Raw genomic sequence first — 20,381 nt, 5'->3', positions numbered from 1 at the left:
ATCATATTTTAAAGATGTTTGGATGTTTTTAATGTGAAATGAGACAAAAGCAAAAGCTTTTTATGATTCAATAATGTGGTGCTGAGTTTTGCATTGGCAAGCACCGATCACATTGTCTTCAGCTATAGTAAAAATGCAGATATTATTTTAACTGTGAAGAGGTAATGTTGTCAGCTTGGATCAGTGCTGCAATGTTCATTTAGTTTTGTAATTTTAATTAAGTTCTGACTCGCACATGTTTCCTTTTGTCCAGGTCTCGCACTCTCTGTGACACAGTCTTGTTTTTGACTTTCACACTGTCTCTCTCTTTCTCCTTTTCACTTGTTTCTCTTACTCTCCCTCCCTCCTGCCAGCTCTCTATGTCTGTCTGTCTCTCCTATTTTCAAGCATTTAAAGCACTGAGGGCTTTTAAGGGACGTTAATTGCACTCAAATTATGTTCGACCGTGCTAGGAGAGAGGTAACAGCTTAGAAAGAGGGAGAGCGAGAGAGGGAGGGATGGCAGAGTGAAAGGATAATTGCAGCAAAGAGGGACATTGCGACTGGAGACGCGTTCTCTGCCTCTTTTCGTCTGACTGAGAGTCCTTCCTCCTGTCTCATACGTGAGGTTAGAGGTGGGGGAGCACAGACCGCTTTACATCCACAGCCCTGTAAACAAGTTGCTAGGCGATCGGCCTACGATTCCCATCAGCCAACTGGCCTGAGCAAGCAAACATGGAATGAATGGCCAACCTTGCAGTTTCCATAGTAACCTTCAAACTTTGTTAAAAGGTTGTCAGCTTGAAGGAGGGGGAGAAGGAAAAGATGAAAGAAATAAAAGGGTAAAAATGAGCTGAGTGTGGAGGAGAAGTAAGTCAAATGACTTTATTTATTTCATTTATTATTGTGCTTCAACGTCCCAAAGACCCTCAAAGCTGACCCACGAGTCAAGCTGGAATTAACACGAACCTGTTATTACGCAGAGGTTTCTCATTCTCAGTTAGGATTCATGTTTAAAACTTGCTCTAAAATGTTTCTCTAAAAAATCCATGAGGAAAATGAAAATATACCAAATGAGATGAAAGCTGACCTTGTTTTCTTGTAAAATTATTGTGTAAGATGATAAAACATTTGTTCAAATTAAATATTGAGAATCTTTCATGTTTAATGTAACACAATTTTGTGAGGTTTATGCTTAAAACAATTAAAAACAATTTTCAGAACAAAACCTAATCAATAAAGGCCTTGAAAACAAGTACTTTTATTCATTTAGCTGATGCTTTTATCCAAAGTATTTCCTAAAGTTGTAAATTGTAGTTGTTTATAATTGTAATATTTAAATCTTGTCATATATTAATTGCAAGATTTTTATATATGTATATATATATATATATATAAACACATAAATATTAAAATCAATTACAAGATTTTATTTTAAATAAATATAAATAAATGTTATAGTAGTTGAAAGATACGTCCTACGGATGCGCTGGGATGCATCATCAGTGAAACTAGATGACACAGGCTACTTCTTTGGTAGCGATCACATCATTATCTACATGGCACAGCTGATTGGTTGCTGTTGCATCAGCGGCAAATGAGCTGCGGCTCAACATTCAAATACCGGTTAACAGTCTGCAGCGCGCTTCCAGAAACCCTCCAACTTCCCCAGCTCCACCTGTATAGATCTGCTACGGGGGTTAATTCATGTATGTTACATGTGCAGTAGCAGCAGCATGTCTTATATGCTCACAGCAATGTCTGTGAATGTATTGGCAGCAGCCAGTCTCGGTACTAGCAGCAGCAGCAGCGTAGCAGATCTATTCCGCCAAGACCAAATACATTAACATTGCCATATCCATTACCATGCCAGTCTCTATTACCATGCCAATCTTGTCATGACAGAATTGTAATCATTAAAATATACACATGAAAAAGACAAATCAGTATCCAATACTAACAGTTGCTCTGGACCCTCAGTTTGAGGAACATCACCATCATTCTCATCCTCTGCCCTATTGGGCCGGTTCGACTTCGCATTAGCCTCTGCTGTTGCGACTGACTTTGGGAAATGAGGGCCGACTATTGTCCATCCATCAGGCAGTATGGCTCCTGTCAGCCCTGCCCTATAGCTCGACTGCATCACTCACAGCCCTGTGGGAAGACCCACGGTGTTTGGATGAGGGGGGTTGGTTGCTTAACTATTCAATCGTCAACACGCATGTGACCCCCAAAGACGAACAAGCAGTGCTCTGTGTACCCACAAGTACTGAGTGGTGATCCCGCTTTCTGCGCCAGACCCCCTTTCAGGCCTCTGAATGGGACAGACTCATTGATATTCCTGTGAGGGGACCCCATTCTTAAAGTGCCACTGAGTTTTGGGGTGTGTAGTTTCGTGCAGGGATTCATCTATGCGTGTTATTTTCAGTGTGTTCTAATGTTTAAAGAATTGTTACCAAAAACTAAATAAATATAACTCCCATAATTTATTCACATTTATGTCATTCTAATGTACACTTTTATTTTTCTTCAGTGGAAGTCAGAAGGAGCTATTTTGTGAAATGTTCTGGCTGCTCTTTTTCCACATGAAAATAAAAGGGGACAAGGGCTGTTCGAAAAATGACCAAAAAAGCACTATAATAAGTATCATACAACTATATTAAATTATGTTAAATTTCGATTGCGTTTTTTGCGTGAGTTACAAAAGAGAGGAAGATTATCAAATGAGTAATAATGACAGTCATACAGATTTGGATTCCCTTGTGAAAGAGAAGTGAGCTTAATTTTATTGAATGTGTACTTGTAGTGTACTTCAAATAGTACATTTAAAAAAAACGGTAAAATTAAAGGCCACTTTAAGAGAGTACACTTTCATGACTGTTTCTTGACACTTACGTTTTAAAAAGTGCACTTCACGTCAAATGCAAAGTTATAATTTAAAGTACGGTTTAAATAATTGTTTTAATATTTCGTTGTGCTTTAAAGTCCACTTATTTTGATGTGTTGACTAACATACTAAAGTACAAGTACTTGATTTGATTTAATCTGTAGTTTGTTATTTAATTCAAAATTAATTTATTGTAAATTTCCTGAATTGCAACATTAGCCCCGCCCTTTTTCAGCACTGCGCAGTTTGTATGTCCACAGCATGAAGTTAAGATCTTACGGATTTATGAATGAACCACTCCTTTTAAAAACTTTCCGGTCTACTAAATTTTATTTTGACATCTGCTTCAAACATATCAAACAATACTTTAACTCGACAATAAGTAAATCCACCAGCTAATAACTCTTCGACAGCGATGCCATACAAAGCTTCTGCAAAAAACAGAAGGTCAAAACACAACATTCTCAAGATTCTGCGTTTATTCTGTGTTTATTTCTCTGGCACATAAGATCTTTAATGTGTAATTACAAATATTTGTAAATAATTAACTTACAAGTTTACATGGAACATTAAAGTTTATTTTAGTTGACCATAAATACTTATCAGTATATTTGATAGTAAACACATTTCAACGATTATAGAAGTAATTATTAAATTATATATAAAGATGTACTTAAAAGGGTGGTTGATTATGATTTCACTTTTTTAACTTTAGTTAGTGTGTAATGTTGCTGTTTGATCACAAACAACATCTGCAAAGTTACAACGCTCAAAGTTCAAAGCAAAAGGAGATATTTTCTTTTAAAGAAATTGCTTTTTATGGACTACAACAAACGGCTGGTAGGGACTACATGACATTCCTCCCTGGTTAGTGACATCACTAACCCTAAAATTTACATAAACCCCAACCCCGGGAACACGATTTATAGATTATCATGACATATGCTAATCAATGACTAGAAGATAACTATAGCTACCTAAATTCATCAACTAACCATTCAGAAATGTCCTGTTGCATTCTACATGTTGTCATTTCTTCTAGAGTCTCTCCATCATTGTCTGACTCCATTTTGAACATAAAAGGCTGAAAGTTTTTGAAATTTTCAGTGCATGTCTGTGTGAGGTAAAAGGACACAAGCTGTTGAAGCTCCGCCCTCTGTGCTTGGAGCAGCAGCTCATTTGCATTTAAAGGGATAGACACATAAACGGTGCATTTTTGCTCACCTTCAAAAAGGGACAATTTTAACACGCTACCGTATTTTCCGGACTATAAGTCGCTCCGGAGTATAAGTCGCATCAGCCCAAAAATGCGTCATGACGAGGAAAAAAACATATATAAGTCGCACTGGACTATAAGTCCATATTTTTTTGGATTTTTTTTTTATAACCTAAATTTATTTAACAAAATCCAAGACCAAGAAAAAGTTATTTAAACAGACTTTAATTCATTAAAACAGAAGGCATTTAAGTTATTCAGCTACACACAATAGCACAAAGAACAACAGGCTGAATATGTGTCCGGTATGTTGTTAACGTAACACATCAACAGTTAGCTACACAATAGCATAAAGAACATACCTGAGAGGCTGAATAGGATCAAATAAAAAAAAAAAAACATAACAAGACAGCGAGTCGAACAGTTATCGTTAAAGCAATTTCACCAAGCTCCCGCGATTCCACATCGCTGAAGAGAGATTTTTTCAGCGGTAAAACCAGCTGTAGTCTAGAGCGCATAGAGCGCTCTCTTGTGGCTGTAGACGGTAATGTCACCCCCAATTTCGGCAAATGATGCATTCACGTCATACCACAAATACATCAAAAACTCGCAAATAATAATCTGGGGCCGTCAGCGATCCTGTGACGAGTAAATCTTGGTAATTTTGATATATAAGTCGCACCTGACTATAAGTCGCAGGACCAGCCAAGGTATGAAAAAAAGTGCGACTTATAGTCCGGAAAATACGGTATATAAAAATATCTGTGGGGTATTTTGAGCTAAAACTTCACATACACACTCTGGGGACATCAGAGATTTATTTTACATCTTGTGAAAAGGAAATTATTCCACCCCTTTAAGTCCTACTTAAGCGAGTAAAATAGCACTTCAAAGTTAAGCTAATTCCATTTAATATAAATTTAAACTATAATACATTGTATTATTATTATTATTATTTTATTATTATCATTTTTATTTTTATTATTATTATTATCATAGTATTATTTTCATCAGTTACGGCTACAGTTAGAGCTAACATTCTGTCAGCTTTATATCAGACACAGGGATAAAGTAGTGCGTAGGATTACATTTATTTGATTTAATTATTGAGAAAGAGAGAGAGAGATTCATACATCCATCTGTTCAGTATATCTCTATTAGGCTAGAAAACAAAGCTGGGATTTTAGTTACTTCCAAACAGTGATCTAACCCCCTCGTTGCTAAGAAATATAATGTAGTGATTCAGTAGCGAAGCTATTTTATTACTGAAAGTTAAACTGACTTGGAACTACCTGTGCATTAAACTGTTTTAATGCACACCTTCCAGCCAATCAGAATCGAGTATTCAGAAAGACCATGGTATAATTCATATTATTTCATAGTATTTCATTTCAGTAGTGAGTACTCTTTCTAAGAGGCTAATTCTTTGTGTGTTAAAGTGTACTTGTTTTTCACAAGGGTTGACAAGAGGGTGAATAAATGGCATTTGTAGGTGTACTAGACCTTTCATTTCTGTATCTGTTCACGTCGCTTTTCTGAAGGTGTGTATTTTGTCAGGCGAACACTTGTATTGTGGCAGGAGTACCACGGGAAAAAGGTTTATAGAAGTGAGTTCACAGTCCGTCTTCCGTTTAGTAGCAACTCAGACAAACGCTGTCATCCTCTCAAAACACTTATTGATTGCCACAAGCATCCCAGCCGCACACACACACACACACACACACGTCCTGCTGTGAGTGCAGGGAATTTCAACTGCGCTTCCACAGCGGAAGATCAGAGCGAGGCATGTTTGAAATGCACCACGAATGTCATTTGTGTGATTTGTAAATTTGTTTGTTTTGTGATGACAGGCGGCCCAGGATGCAGTTGTGTGCTGAGGATGAATTAGCATGTCTCTGTCTGTGTTATCAGCCCAATAAACCTCAGCGGCTCTGACGTTCGCTGTCTTTGATAGTCTCTCTGAAATACCAGTAAAGAACTGGGAGGGTGTATTAACAGCTGCTTAATGCTATTATCAGCTGTTTCCTCCTGTAGTAACCAAAGAGTGTGACTGTCAAGATGTGTCTATGTTTGAGAATATTACAGTCGTTCTCCTTTGTTTTGTTAAAGAGCTTGAAACTCTTCTTTATGCTTGTGAATATGTTTGAGAATATCATCACAGTAATACTACTTTTAATTTAAAAGTTACATTTAAGACTAAATTAAGTGATTTATTGATCTGTTACAAGTTGTTGTGGGTGTCATTGTATTAATATAGATACTATTATTTTGTAGTTCATTGTACATTTATCCTGTTTTAGAAATGATAGACGAATGGCTTTAAACAGCTTTGAAACTTTTTTTTTATGCAGTACGAAGAACAAGTCATTCGTTGGTCACCGACATATTTGAACAGCACATGGGAGCTCATCTACTGCAGGTAAATATGACTCATAAAATACATATGTACATTTGAGTTTCCTTTATGTGCGTTTACAGATATCAATCTTAGTCATGTGATGTGCATCTTTTTACAGTATGTGACTGTTACAGTTTAATTATTATTTCCTGCTTAATATTTTTGTGGAAACTGTTTACAATACTATTCAGATAAATGCTGAAATTTTGATTTAAAAAAGTAACATTTGATAATAATAATACGAAGAAATGTTTCTTGGGCATCAAATCAGCATATTAGAATGATTTCTGAAGGATCATGTGACACTGAAGACTGGAGTAATGATGCTGAAAATTCAGCTTTACCATCACAGGAATAACTTACTTTTTAAAACAGAAAAGAGTTATTTTAAATGGTAACAATATTTCACAATATTACAGTTTTTACAGTATCAAATAAATGCAGTCTAATGCTGCATTTTCTAATGCAACTGCATTCATGCATGCATAAATGTCTTGTTGTGTCAGAACTGTTTTGAGGTCGCTTTTGTAAATATGTCTTGTTGTTTAAAATGATGAGCAACATGTCATCAGGAATGGAATTTTGCAGTCTGGCTTTTAAAAAAAGAAAAAAAAGTGTATTTTGTAAGAGAATCTTTTTTTTTTTTTTAGAAGGGTTACCTTGAGAAAAAAGTAAAATGTTCGAAGAGGGGCGCCGCTGATAGAAATCAAATTAAAACTTCTGAAAATCCTTATGATTCTTTGTCTCGTCCTCTGTCAGTAATAACTAGATAATTGCGCTTTATTTCCACCATTCCCGTCATTCCGGTCCACTCTCATTTGCATAGTGAACTCGTCACTTGCATAAATTACCGCTGCAACAACATCAGTCGTTCTCAACTAAAGTGCCCACTCTGCTTCACTTGTGCCTGTGTGTTATTACAATTAATATTATTCTTTAAATTAGTCCTTTATTTGGGTGACTGTATGCTTTTTATCTGCCAAGCGCTGTTCTGGTGTACCAGTTTATTTTGAAGTCAGGGGAAGCTGTTGTGGTTTCTGTCTAAATCAATTTGATTCTTCCCTCATGTTGTTTTCACTTTGAAGTCGATGCTTATGTCTACAGCCATAGACTTGATTCCATAAAAATCTTGAGATTTGTTATGCAGTATTGATTTCGTTGGTTCAGGGTTTATTTGTTGGTAAGTTTGAAGTGTTACACCACTGAAGTATTAAACGACATCTCTCATATTTCTGCCACGCTGTATAAAACAGCATTCACAACCAATTTTACATCCGCAACGTGACACTTCTAAGTGAAAGAGGATAATTAATGAGGGGAATATTTTTTATTTTATCCTTTAGGCATTGCATCATGAAAAGTGGTGTCTATATGTAAAAAATAATACAAATAAATTGAAAATAAGTGTGTCTGTTGACATCAGCTAAAGAAGAAAGTCATTTCAATCGATTGATTTCATGTTGACATTATATATCAGATATATTCTGACTGGCTGTGATTGAGTAGTGTTGTGCAAAACAGTCAATCCTTGTGGAAAAAGTAGTATGCTTAATTGTATTGCATGTGGACTTAGTGTACTTCAAATCTTAAAAGAATTTTATTTTATTTATTTTTTTAGAAAATCTATACATGCAGATAATACAATATTAATTAAATAAGTTCACTTAAGTGTACTTAGAGTACATTTTCATGACTTAACACACTTGAGTGCACAACAGTGCACTGTGTAATAATGTCAAATTACGTTTTATAGTCCATTTTAAATGTTTGAATAATCTTTTGTCATGCTTTAAAGAAGTACACTTATTTTGATGTGTTGAGTAACATATTAAAGTACATGTAACATTTCAGCTACAGGTGTGTTTTTCTCTTTGCAGTCTCTGGATGGATTTGTGTTCGTGGTCAGTCAAGAAGGCAGATTTCTGTATATCTCAGAGACTGTGTCCATATACCTTGGCCTTTCACAGGTGAGACGGAAATGCTTACGCATTGTAGCATACTTTATGCTTGGGCTGTTCATTTAATGTTAATTTAATGCAACTTATTATTTTGGAACACTTCAATGTTGTTTATGTCTATGTGTTTAAAAAAAAAAGTAGCTTTTAAGACAAACCATGTGCAAATTCAGAAGTCAACACCATTGCTGAGTATTTTCTCCTTAAAACTACAGTGAACCAAAGACAGTCTCAAAAACATTGTTTCCTACCATTAAAAACATGTATCTAACTGCGTCAATGTGCGGAGTGGGGGTTTTCCGCAGGGAGCACAATAACATCTTTACGAAGGGACCGGAAAAATCGTGTACAGTTAGCAATATAGTGGGTTAATTATGTATATGATGTATATTACAATGTTATGTGAACTATATGCTGATATTTAGAAGGAAACTGTCCGAATCTGAGATGGCGAACAGGATCATGGTTTGTGTAACATTAGGAACACACTATTAGCTGTTTGACAACATAGTAAAGCCAAAGGCCAATTATATCAATTACCCTTATGTGTCCGACGTATAGAGCAATACATAAAACACATTTACATTCTGATACATCGACTTATAGACGAGTCTGTATAATTCCCTCTTCCTCCTCTTCTTCTGAATCAGTTTCTGGTTCAAACATATACAGTACGGCTGAATCGAAACAATATTTCCACTCGGCACTTTGTGTCGGTAGAACAGACCAAGTGGATCAGGTGGTGTGAGCTGCTTTGAGTGGAGGCGGGGACTAATATGCATATTCATGAATCCATGCACAATATGAAGCAAGGGTACAAGAGTTACATTCAAGCTATTTTAAGGCATGAAGAAATTATTATCACAGGAAAGAATGTTTAAATATGTCATTTTGATTATAGAAGATTAGTTTTAAAGGATACAGTTATTGACTGCAGGGGGACTTTAAAAATTAATATACATAATACATTTTAGTATTTTGTGTATTTAACGCTTTTTGTGTGAAAGATCAATATGCATCTAACTTGGACAAATATTGAAATACGCAGTTATTGTTATAACTATTGTGTAACTAATTCGATTGAAATCTGAAATCGATTGACAGTCCTAGTTTATGCTTTAAAACCCCAGCGATATACTTTCACTTGTGTTCATCTATGGTTGTGTTTTTTGCGTATTGTGAATTTCTCCGTGTCCCTGTGCTCATTTCTCCCGCTCTCTTCCTCTCGTGAGCCTCTCGCCTCTCCAGGTGCTTTCTCTCTGTTGATTGCCTGTGGCCTCTTGTACAGGGAATGTTAAGTCCTGCCATTTCACCCAGATGCATAAATAATAACAGTAATTACTCGCACAGCAATCAAAGCGTCGCTCCAGCGAGCCGGGGTCTGTCTCGGGAACAAATCGATAGACATCTTAAAAGCCACATTGATTGTGTGGCAAAGAAGAATACACACACAAACACACTCTCGGATAGGTCTGAGGGGGGATGGGAAGACAGATAGTGAGTTTAGGAGGGAAAATAGATGTGAATGAGTTTGGTTGGTTGAGGAAAACAAGTGGAATTGTGAGTGGCCGACCCTTTTATGGGCGTCTTGCTGTTTCATTATTGACAAATTCTGATTCTTGAATACCTGCACAAGCAGGAGGCATATTCAGAAGAAGTTTTCAATTCTCACTGCTTACAAGGAACTACCTTCTAAAGGTGCATCATATTAGCATATTTTTAGTGAAATTTCACAGGCAAAAAAAGGTCTATTGTCTAATTTCAATAGTGTAGCGATCAGAGTTGTGTATAACGTGTTAAAAAGTTACTTTTCGTGATAACGCAGTAATGTAACTCATTACATTTAAAATTTATGTAATTTGATTACAGTTACTGATGTCAATAAAATTAAAAATGTATTGTTAAGAAAAAAATATTTAGTAAAATGCATTTCTAATCACGTTTGGCCGGCTGCGTCAGTGAATGAGCATGCGCTTTAATGAATTACCGGAGAACGCGCTTCATGAGGCACACACGTACACACATGCAAGGTCTCTCGCTCTCTCCCTCTCCGCCGTGCGCGCTACACGGTTTGGAGCACAGTCTCTTCTGTCTCGCATGCGCGCTCTTGCTCGCTCGCTCTAGATTCCGGGAGATTGTAACTAATTTGCGGGCATCAGGGAGCCGCTATCAATATGCGGGAGACTACCGAAACTTCCGGGAGAATTGGGATGTCTGCAATATTAAATTACGGAATGAACTGAGTTTGTACTTTCAGTTTCACTGAATTCTTGTAGTTTTAATAGGTTTTCAAAGTAACTTGAAAGTAAAGTAATTAGTAATCTGATTACTTTTTACATGCAGTAATCAGTAATGTAATCAAATTATCATTTTAAAGTAGTAATTTGTAGTGGATTACTTTTTTTGAGCAACTTACTCAACACTGGTAGCGATGTATGAAGCACAGCTCACACAAAGTCACTTTTAAACCAAGCAGTTTTCTGTTAGTCAACACACCGAATTCATTTAACCAACTTCTGCGAAATATGTGTGAATATGTGTAAACTTTCAGCCTCACACCTTTAGGCAGCGTCCAAATTGAAAAAAAGATTTATTCATACATGACTTATTTTGTAACAGTTCACAGAAGAAAAAAAACATGCCACACAAAATACTAATACTACAATGTGCTACAATGTGCTACAATGTGCTACAATGTGCTACAAAATACTAATACTACAATGTGCTACGAAACGCACAAGACATGCAACTCTTTGACGTTTGTTGACAGTTTTTCACCTAGCGGCATTTAGGCCCCATCCACACTACTGCGTTTTAGTTTAGAAACGGAGAATTCAAACGAATACGAGCTCCGTCCACACCAGCGTTTTAGCTGCGTATTACAATTGATCTCCGTCCACAGTAAAACAACTGAAAACGCGGATCACGTCACCATTCACCTACACTGGGCATGCGCGTGCCGGTGTAAACAGGAAACAGATTGACTATTCCTCAGATTTTGCTGAGGTTGATAAGTGCCGATCTGGACATTCAAAAGTTTTCGCACTATTCCTCAGGAACCACAACTTCATTGATAAAATTATCCAACCATGCGCTGGATCTTCCCGGCTTAACCCAAAACCGACACTCCATGTACGGTTGATACCACCGTTGCAGACGGAAACTATCCCAGATCGCTCGAATAATAGCTTGCCTCCGGTGCATGTAGGCAGTTATAGCATTGTAAAATGCAGAATTTACTTGCACTAACGTAACTGGTAGTCCAGGCTGTTGTTGTGCGTTTTCTTCCATTGTATGACACCCAATAAGAGAGCCGAGCGTAAGCCTTTGCGTCATCATTTCTAAAGTCCTCCGTTTTGACCCATCTTCACTAAAACGCCCTCCGGAGATTCAAAACGCAAACATAGCAAAAGGTCTCCGTTTCTAAACTAAAACGTTGTAGAGTGGATGGGGCCTTGAGGTAGTTGATTTTTTTTTACTCTAATTGATAGATTGACCAATGATGCACGGTAAAATGCAACGGCTGTTTTCAAACTTATTCAAAAGGTGTTAAGAACCATGAGAAACATCAATTCAGTCAAGTGTGCTTTTACGTGTCTTGAAAAAGGTGGTTACTAACAAGTGGCTTAATGGGACTATAGGGGTTGTTTGAGACATTGAACGTCATCAACCGAACAGGTAAACTTATCTACTCACTAGTCTGCACTCTTGCAAACTATTACTTCTCAAACTTTTAGTGAAAAAAATGTTTATTTTTTATTTTTTTATAACAAAGACTGAAAGAGTTGTCGGAAGCTTAGTGGTGTTGATGTTGAAGTCGAGCAACCGCAGTGTAGTGTGTTTATAGTCTAAAGCTTATTTCTGGCAATTGTATTTAGGCTTGATTTGGATACATTTTATTAAATAGATTTTTGGGATCAGCAGTTTTCCAACATTTTTCATGTTGGAAAAAGGATTTTTTAAATTCTTTAGTGTAGTTCTTTATCTGATCATGCACCTGCCTAAAGTTTTTGGCTGTGCGTATATTATTATTTTGAATTCATTTGCGAAATTTGTCTTGATTGACAAAACGTGTCAGTATCATAAACTTTTGTTGATCACAGAGCTTATTTTTTGCGATAACCCAAAAGCCAATAGAAAAAGCCTATTGGGTTTCTGTCGAGGGAACAAGTGTGATGCTAATATCCAGGTTGGTCTACAAAATTATGCCATCACTGTAGCACTCTATTGTTGGCTGGTCGAGTTTACACGGCCACGGTCCTTCACTCTGGCCTCTGTCTGGGTCTCTAAAGGTCAACACGGGAGGAAATACATTAACTGTAAGCACAAGACCCCACTTGTTACCTTGTGTCAGAGGTCATGACACGCCATCGTAGATAGAGCCATCCATTCTGGTTAATCCTTGTGACCTCTTGAAAAGACAGTAGGGTTCCTTAGGCGGATTACGCAGGGTCAGGAACCTTGAAAGGGGGATGATACGCCTGCTTCCAGACTGCTTGCCCTACAGAAGCCACAGCTTCAGGCCAAGATGGAGGTCTAGGAGCTTAGCCTCTCGTCTCCTCTCCACGGCCAGAGCCACAGCATCTGGGAAATATGGAGGGGCGTATGGGGTGGGAAATTGATCCTAGGCTGATTAGTATGCAGACCCATCACCTTGCCTCCTCCCCATCTCTTCCTCCTCCTCGTCCTCTTCTCTTGCTCCTCTCCCATCAGTCAGAAGCAGACTGAGAGAGTGTTGTGGACAACTGCCCGGACGCCTCATACATATTAAATCCCAGCTATTATTTATATCATGTCTTTCTCTTGCTCTCTCCCACTCTCTCTCTCTCCCTCTCTTCTTAACCCTCTTCTTAACACTTACCAACAACCTTTTCGCACTTCTTCTATTTCTCATTCCTCTTTCAACATCCCTCTGGTTCTTTGAAGAGCCTTTCTAATGATGTCTGATTTTCTTTTGGGTTCTTTTTATGGTTGTTAGAATGTTAATTTTATACAGGTAATTAATGATCAAATATAAGGATCTATATAAAAAATGCATACACACACACACACACACAGTATATATATATATAAAAAAGCAATCTCTGCATCAGTCTTCAATCCCTCCAGATCTATGATGTTTCATATATATATTTATATATATATATATATATATATATATATATATATATGTGTGTACATATATCTGTGTTGTACCATGAGCACGACTTTGTCAATAGAAACACAGTTAAGCTTAAAAGTCACATGCATTCTAGTCCATTTCTCTGCATCTACAGTAGCTGATTTTGAACGCAAGAACGTGTCCAGTGAACGGCCCCTGACACGCTACTACAGGCCACCACACAGGCAACAGCACAGAATAAGTAAGGAGCCGTTCACACAGGACGTGTTTTTATTTTCAAAAACAGTAAGAAGGAGAGCAACCAAATGGAATATAATGCAGGTGTCTTGAGATTTACTCTTTAAAGTTTCACTGTTTTGACATGACATAACCTCTTAAAAATGCAATGAAATGGATACCATGGGCATCCAATTTTAAATAAATTAAAATATATATTTTGAAATAAAAAAAAATCTCAGTAAGATGGACAATGTTTTTAATATGTACAATTAAATATATAAATGAATATTGCAGGTTAAGTTCAAGTTAAAAAAAAAACTGGTTCCTTGAAACTAATTGTCCGAATGAACGGATTAATTGCAGTAAATAAGACTTGCAAATGCTGTTCTAGTCGCCCTATAATCTATAGTGCATGCTTACTCCACAGTTACATTCATTCTTACAGACCCAGTGTCCTCCAGTGGATCCTTTTAATTGAGATTTCCCAAAAGCTCCCTCATGCACCTTTGGTGTCTACTTGCTTCCAACAAAAATCTGAGATCCCATCAGCGCCACTCCAACAAGCTAAACAACCCTCTCCAAGGCATTGTGGATCAGATTAAGTTCTCCAAGCCAGACCACCTGTCTGCTGGATTTACCTCCACCTTTACCTCTCAATTAGCCGACACAGGCTTAAAACCCCAGACTCTTCTCAATTCATCCCTCAACTGATCCCCAATTACACAGCCCCGCTTTTCAGCCACCGTCTCCTTTCTGCTCTTCCCTCTGTTTGCATGCAACCTGCCTTGCACACACACATTAGTGTCCTTGACGGCCAGCGGAAAATCCTTTAAAATCCCTCCGTAAATGGATCTAATCCCATAATAAATGGCTGTGTCCCACAGACAAGGGTGTGAGGGAGAAACCGGCCTTTTATCAGGATACTGTAGAATGAAATCTGACCCACACAGATTACTTTTTTATAGATCCAGGAGTTGAAGAAATGCAAATTACGCTATTTTTAACCCTAGAAGTCCAAAGTAGAAGTCCATATGATTATTCCTGTAGTCTTCTAAAGCCATAATTATAAAATAAATGTGCAAAATAATATGAAAATGCAAAATGCATTTTAAAGAATTTTTTTTTTTTTTTTTTTTTTTTTAGTCACTACTGTCAAATCTCTTTCATGCTTGCAATTTAAAAAAAATCACATTATGTTGTATTGGACAGTGGTTCATTACTAGGGGGCCTCAGCAAATTTCCAAAGCGTTCCTCAAGATAACTTGATTTAAAAAGAACATTTTAAATGTAATTTATTCTACCTGCTGCTTTTTACTAATTGTATAAGAAACTCAAAACAGTTGAGCTTCATAAAACTTAACACACCAACCATGTATAGATTTAACAATGTTATATAAATTAAATAATATAGTGATTCAAATCCATTTTCCTCTTTCTGTGGAACACAAAAGCATGTATAAGCTGCTCTTTACCATGCAAACAAAAGTGGAAAGGGGACCAAGACGGTCCAAAAGGACAAAAGAGGCATTGAAATAAGTTAAAGCAAATAAAAATCAAGATATTTCTTAGTTTTTCTTTGAAGAACCAGGATTCCTACTTGGAAAACATGGATATATGACGTAGCCTAATTTTAAAAGTGTGATTTCTAGACCTGGAGGAGTCATGTGAATTAATACAATCTTAAAAATCCATAAGCAAATTATTATTTTTCGAGTTAAGCAAAACTCTTAAGCATTTTAGCATGTAGAAATTGACTAAAAATATTATAGGTGATATTATATAATAAATATTATATAATATAAAAAATATATAATATTTATTTATTATGACATTAAATATTTTAATATCTCTCTGCTTCTCTGTCTTCCACTTTTTAATTTTTTATGTTACATGTTTACTTTATCGAAATGTGTATTTCTTGGATTCTATAACTCATATTGGTTGTCTCTGCTTTTCTGCTTGTTTGATTGTTATAATAAGCAGATTGCTTGTCTCTTTGTCCGTCAACTGATTGTATTATTTTGTGAAGTGACCTTGGGTTCTTGAAAGGTGCTATAGAAAATAAACATTATTATTATTTTTAAATCCTCATCCTTAGATCTTATCCATTAAATCATGAACAACTGGAAGAGTCATGGTTAAAAAGAGTGCGAAGCTTAAAATGAAAAATTCTTCTGTAAATTAAATTGACAGAAACTAGGAATGTTGGGCCCCTGAATATTGTAGCGAACAATGGGGAGCCTTGGAGTCAAAAGGATATTGACCATCTTGGTCCCCTTTCCACTTTTGTTTGTATGGTAAAAAGCGCTTGGACATGCTTTTGTGTTCCACAGGAGGAGGAAAACGGATTTGAATGACATGAGGGTGAATAAATGATGACATTTTTGTCTCAACCTTTCTTTTAAGAATGATTTGTAGGTTTTTCTTTTGTTCATTTTTATAACATTATTAAGTCTATTCATGGTTGGTGATTTTAAGTTTTACGAAGCTCGCCTGTTTTGAGTTTCTTATACGTTTTGTAAAATGCAGCAGGTAGAATATTAATTCGAGGTCGTGGTACACTATAATTAATGTTTTATGTGTAGCGTTGCTTTTATCTCTCTCTGATGTTTGCTTCCCCAGTGTAAGGGTTTAGGAATATGTCAAGTCAAGTCAAGTCATCCTCATTTATATAGCGCTTTTAACAATGTAGATTGTTTCAAAGCAGCTTTACAGAGATAAAGATATAATTTAAGGTAACAGAGATTGGTTTGGTTTTATAGTGGCTCTTGAAAAAAATTTTTTCCAGCTAAAGTTAGTTTTGATTGATTCACTTCCATCTAAATGATAGTTTGTTATTAAATTAGGGGCCGCTAAGATGACACTCTAAACAGACTTTAAACGTGAACCTGTGATAGACGCTGATGGCGTTCACATGCGCATTAAGAATTGATTCTATAGTTATGTGCGTTTGAATAAATGTGCGCAGGTTTATAAATCCTTACAAACCATGCCTAAACAAACTACTTGTCTATAAATTTTGATGCAGAATTTTTATTTTATCTTATCACTTTGGGTAGGTACGCGAACCGAAAAATTTCACAACGCTTTATCTGTAGAGTGGTATAGGGATCCTCCATAGGGAGAGGCTAGTTGGCACTTCAGCACTGCATTGTCATCGGGTCCAGGCGAAAGTCCTTCGTCAGATCTGGAAACGGCCTGGATCCGGCAGGCTGCGGGAAAACCTCGGGATAAACAAAGACACTAAAATTAGCGTAGATGCCATTCTTCTTATGATGTAACGAGTACATCAGGATTTGAGGGAAGTGTTCCCAGTTCCGGCTGACCTAATCTAAGCAGCCTTATATTGAATTATAGAAGTCTATAGAGTGTTATGTGAATGCTAGGTCAAAGAGATGTGTTTTTAGTCTAGCTTTGTGTGTGCTTGAGTATACTTGTGCATTACATATGTAGGAATAGCTATAGACAATCTTTTTTTTCTCTCTCTCATTGGTTGTTAGATAATATGTTGTGATCTATGTCATGTTTCTTAAATGAATGTTACTCTGTATTGATCTGTGTGCATGTGAATGTATGTGTGTATCTGCCTGCTCAGGTGGAGTTGACTGGCAGTAGCGTGTTCGATTACATCCACCCTGCGGATCATGTCGAGATGGCAGAGCGTCTCGGCATTAGGCCACACCTCCGAGCCGAGGCAGGCTGTCAAACGTCCCATGAGAGTGCTTCAAGCTCCGCCTCTGCATCCTCACTGGCTGGCACTCCAGAACCAGGTAATGCTCCTTTAGAGGTCTAGCTTTATTTAACTTACATTTTTTCCTCAATAGTTTGGCATTTATGGAGTATACAGTAACTTTACTGTAACAAAGGTATACTATACCTTTACCTGTATTATATATTAAAAGTATACTGTAACGACAAAAAAATGTGCAGCAGTAACTTTTTGTCGTCAGTATGATGCATACATTTTAACACATGATCACCCACATAAACTATTCAGTGTTGGCACAGTAAAACCCATCAGATCTTTTGCTGATCCTGGGAAGAAGACCAGCTGTTCTGCAGCAGAGTGCTGTTTCTCATTGTCAAGAGGGTATTTGCATAGAAGGCTTAAAGCATAGCAGCATTAAAAAAAAAGGGTCAGAGAGAGGGTGGAAAAGGACCATGAAAAACAAAAATATCACTGCTTTGGGTGCTAAAAACCTTGACAAGCATTATAAGTGGACCACAGGAAAAAATAAAATTATAGTTCTTTGCATATTTCTCTACATTGGTTGTTCTGAGCTTCACCAACCCGAACTCATGAAAAAACATAACTATTTATATTTTGGCAAATTCATATAATTTTGTACGAATTGAGTTATTTGAAAACTAAATTATTATTTTTTTTAAATGGAAGAAAAAAAATGAATCATGAATGTCCACCCCTAACCTTAAAGGGTTAGTTCACCCAAAAATTATGTCATTAATTTCTCACCCTCATGTCGTTCCAAACCTGTAAGACTTTTGTTCATAAAGTGTAACTGTAAGTTCATAAAGAGACCGTAAAACTAATCCATATGAATTGAGCAGTTTAGTCTCTTTCTGAAGAGAATAAATTGCTTTATATGATAAACAGATGTAATTTAGGCTTTTATTTACATATAATTATATTTATCAACTCGCACATCAGTTGTGGTAAACGGAAGCATGTTTGCTTGACGTGCGAGAACCAATGAGGTTCATTCTTGTGTTACTGTCACGGAACGTGCAAGGCAAAAAAGGTGTGAGGACTCAAATGCAGGAGAATGGTAATTTATTACAAAAATAAACAAACACAAAGCAAAAAACCCACGAGGGGGAAAAACACAATGAATAAAAATGAAACAACAACTGAACCTTAACATGAAGCGGATCACGGGGAACGGGGGATCACGGGGAACGGGAGACATTTTAGACAACGATCCAACAAAGACTGCAAACAAGAGGAGACTTAAGAAGGGAACAAATCAAGAGGGGACAGGTGGAAGAACTCAAACAATAATCAGGAAACGAGGGGGAGGGATCAGACAACGACAAGAGCACATGGCCCAAAATAACAAAACAACCATGTGCAACACAAGACAGGACAGGCATGTGACAGTTACGCAGCACGTTTGAGCTTCAGCAAGAACCAATGAGGTTTTTTTTCGCGCATCAAGCATGTTTGGTTGAGCTTCTCTTTATGTTTGCTGATCCATGTTTATATGTGAAAAAAAGACTAAATTAAACCTGTTCATCGTATGAAGTGATCGAGTCTCTTCAGAAAATTTGGACTAAACCACTCAATTCACATGGATTAGTTTTACGATCTATGAACTTTTTGAATCGCTAAAATGTTAGTTGCGTAGCTGTCAATGGAGGGACAGAAAGCTCTCCAATTTCATCATTTGTGTTCTGAAGATGAATGAAAGTCTTACAGGTTTGGAATGACATGAGGGTGAGTACATGATGATATGACAATTTTCATTTTTGGGTGAATTAACACTTGAACCCTCACTGGAGCATAAGCAGATCGTACAAAAACGTACAAATAAGATCGTAAAAATAAAAAAAGATTCGCCAAAACATAAACTAGTTAGGATTTGCCATGAGAGTGTGCTGGCTGTCCAGCTGTTCATTTTTGTTATCATATCAGATCTGTGGACTGTGAAATATTGTTCGAAGGTTCATCATTGTGGTGTGTGTTTTGCCCTGTAGCTCCATCCAGCCCCTGTTCTCCAGTTAGAGAGTTTTCAGAACGTGGCTTCTTCATCCGGATGAAATCCACCCTCACCAAGCGTGGCCTCCATGTTAAATCCTCAGGCTATAAAGTGAGTCCTTCATGTGGAACGTTACATGTGTGAGGGTTGTAAAATGTTCAACAAAAGTAAAGGATTTTCTTGTGTAGTCTTAAGGCCTGTTCACACCAAGACTAATGTTTCATGCGAAAATTCAGTGCGATTAAACAACTTAATTTGAATAAGCGACTGTTAATGCATCTGTTCAGAACTGTGCGAACATTCGCATCAATATACAATTTAATAATCAATAAAAAGGTATTGGATGCATGGATGATTCAGCTGCGGCACCATCTTTTAGTCAGATGCGGAAATTCATTCGCCGCACGACTCTCAGTGCATTATGGGTATTTTCTAGCCGTTGATTGTACGTCGGTTGTACACTCGTTATTGCGGTGCATTGTTGGATTAAATGAGTGCACTCGATAACGTCCACTATGGTTTCGGACACTACTACAAATGGCTGTCCCTTCAAACAAGGCCCTATTTAAGTTTATAGGGGGCAATTCGGACACAGCCTATGACTTAGTCTCTTTACTTTTGTACCATATTTTCCATAAATAAAGTCTTACCGGGTCAAAATTGCATTGTTAAAAGAAAAAAGTACAGATAAGTCACAACGGTGTTTAAGTCACATTTTATTATTACATCCATGTAAAATAATGGTAAATAATATAAAGTGTTTACAAACATTATAAAATTCAAGTTCCCCATACCCCATGACTATATTTTTTATTTTTGTTCTGTATACCGTTAAATATAAAATATTAAGTATAAAATAAAAATTATTTTGGCATTCATTATAAACAAC

At 36.8% G+C, this 20,381-nt stretch overlaps 1 protein-coding gene across 4 annotated transcripts in view; it reads left to right on the top strand.

Moving 5' to 3' along the window:
• Positions 1-20,381, top strand: part of npas1 (neuronal PAS domain protein 1) — an 83,325-nt gene that overhangs the window by 54,533 nt on the left and 8,411 nt on the right. For all 4 annotated transcript variants that reach the window (XM_077207014.1, XM_077207013.1, XM_077207011.1 and 1 more), the window contains 4 exons: positions 6,433-6,500; positions 8,357-8,446; positions 17,371-17,545; positions 19,491-19,603. In XM_077207014.1, the coding sequence (XP_077063129.1) occupies positions 6,433-6,500; positions 8,357-8,446; positions 17,371-17,545; positions 19,491-19,603 (446 nt within the window). The remainder of the gene's footprint in view (positions 1-6,432; positions 6,501-8,356; positions 8,447-17,370; positions 17,546-19,490; positions 19,604-20,381) is intronic.

This window comes from Siphateles boraxobius, unplaced genomic scaffold (assembly GCF_051911475.1).
Source record: "Siphateles boraxobius isolate OS27281-9 unplaced genomic scaffold, OSU_SipBor_1 6, whole genome shotgun sequence".
Lineage (NCBI taxonomy): Eukaryota > Metazoa > Chordata > Actinopteri > Cypriniformes > Leuciscidae > Siphateles > Siphateles boraxobius.
The sequence above is the reverse complement of the archived record's forward strand: the minus strand, read 5'-3'. Positions and strand labels throughout refer to the sequence as shown.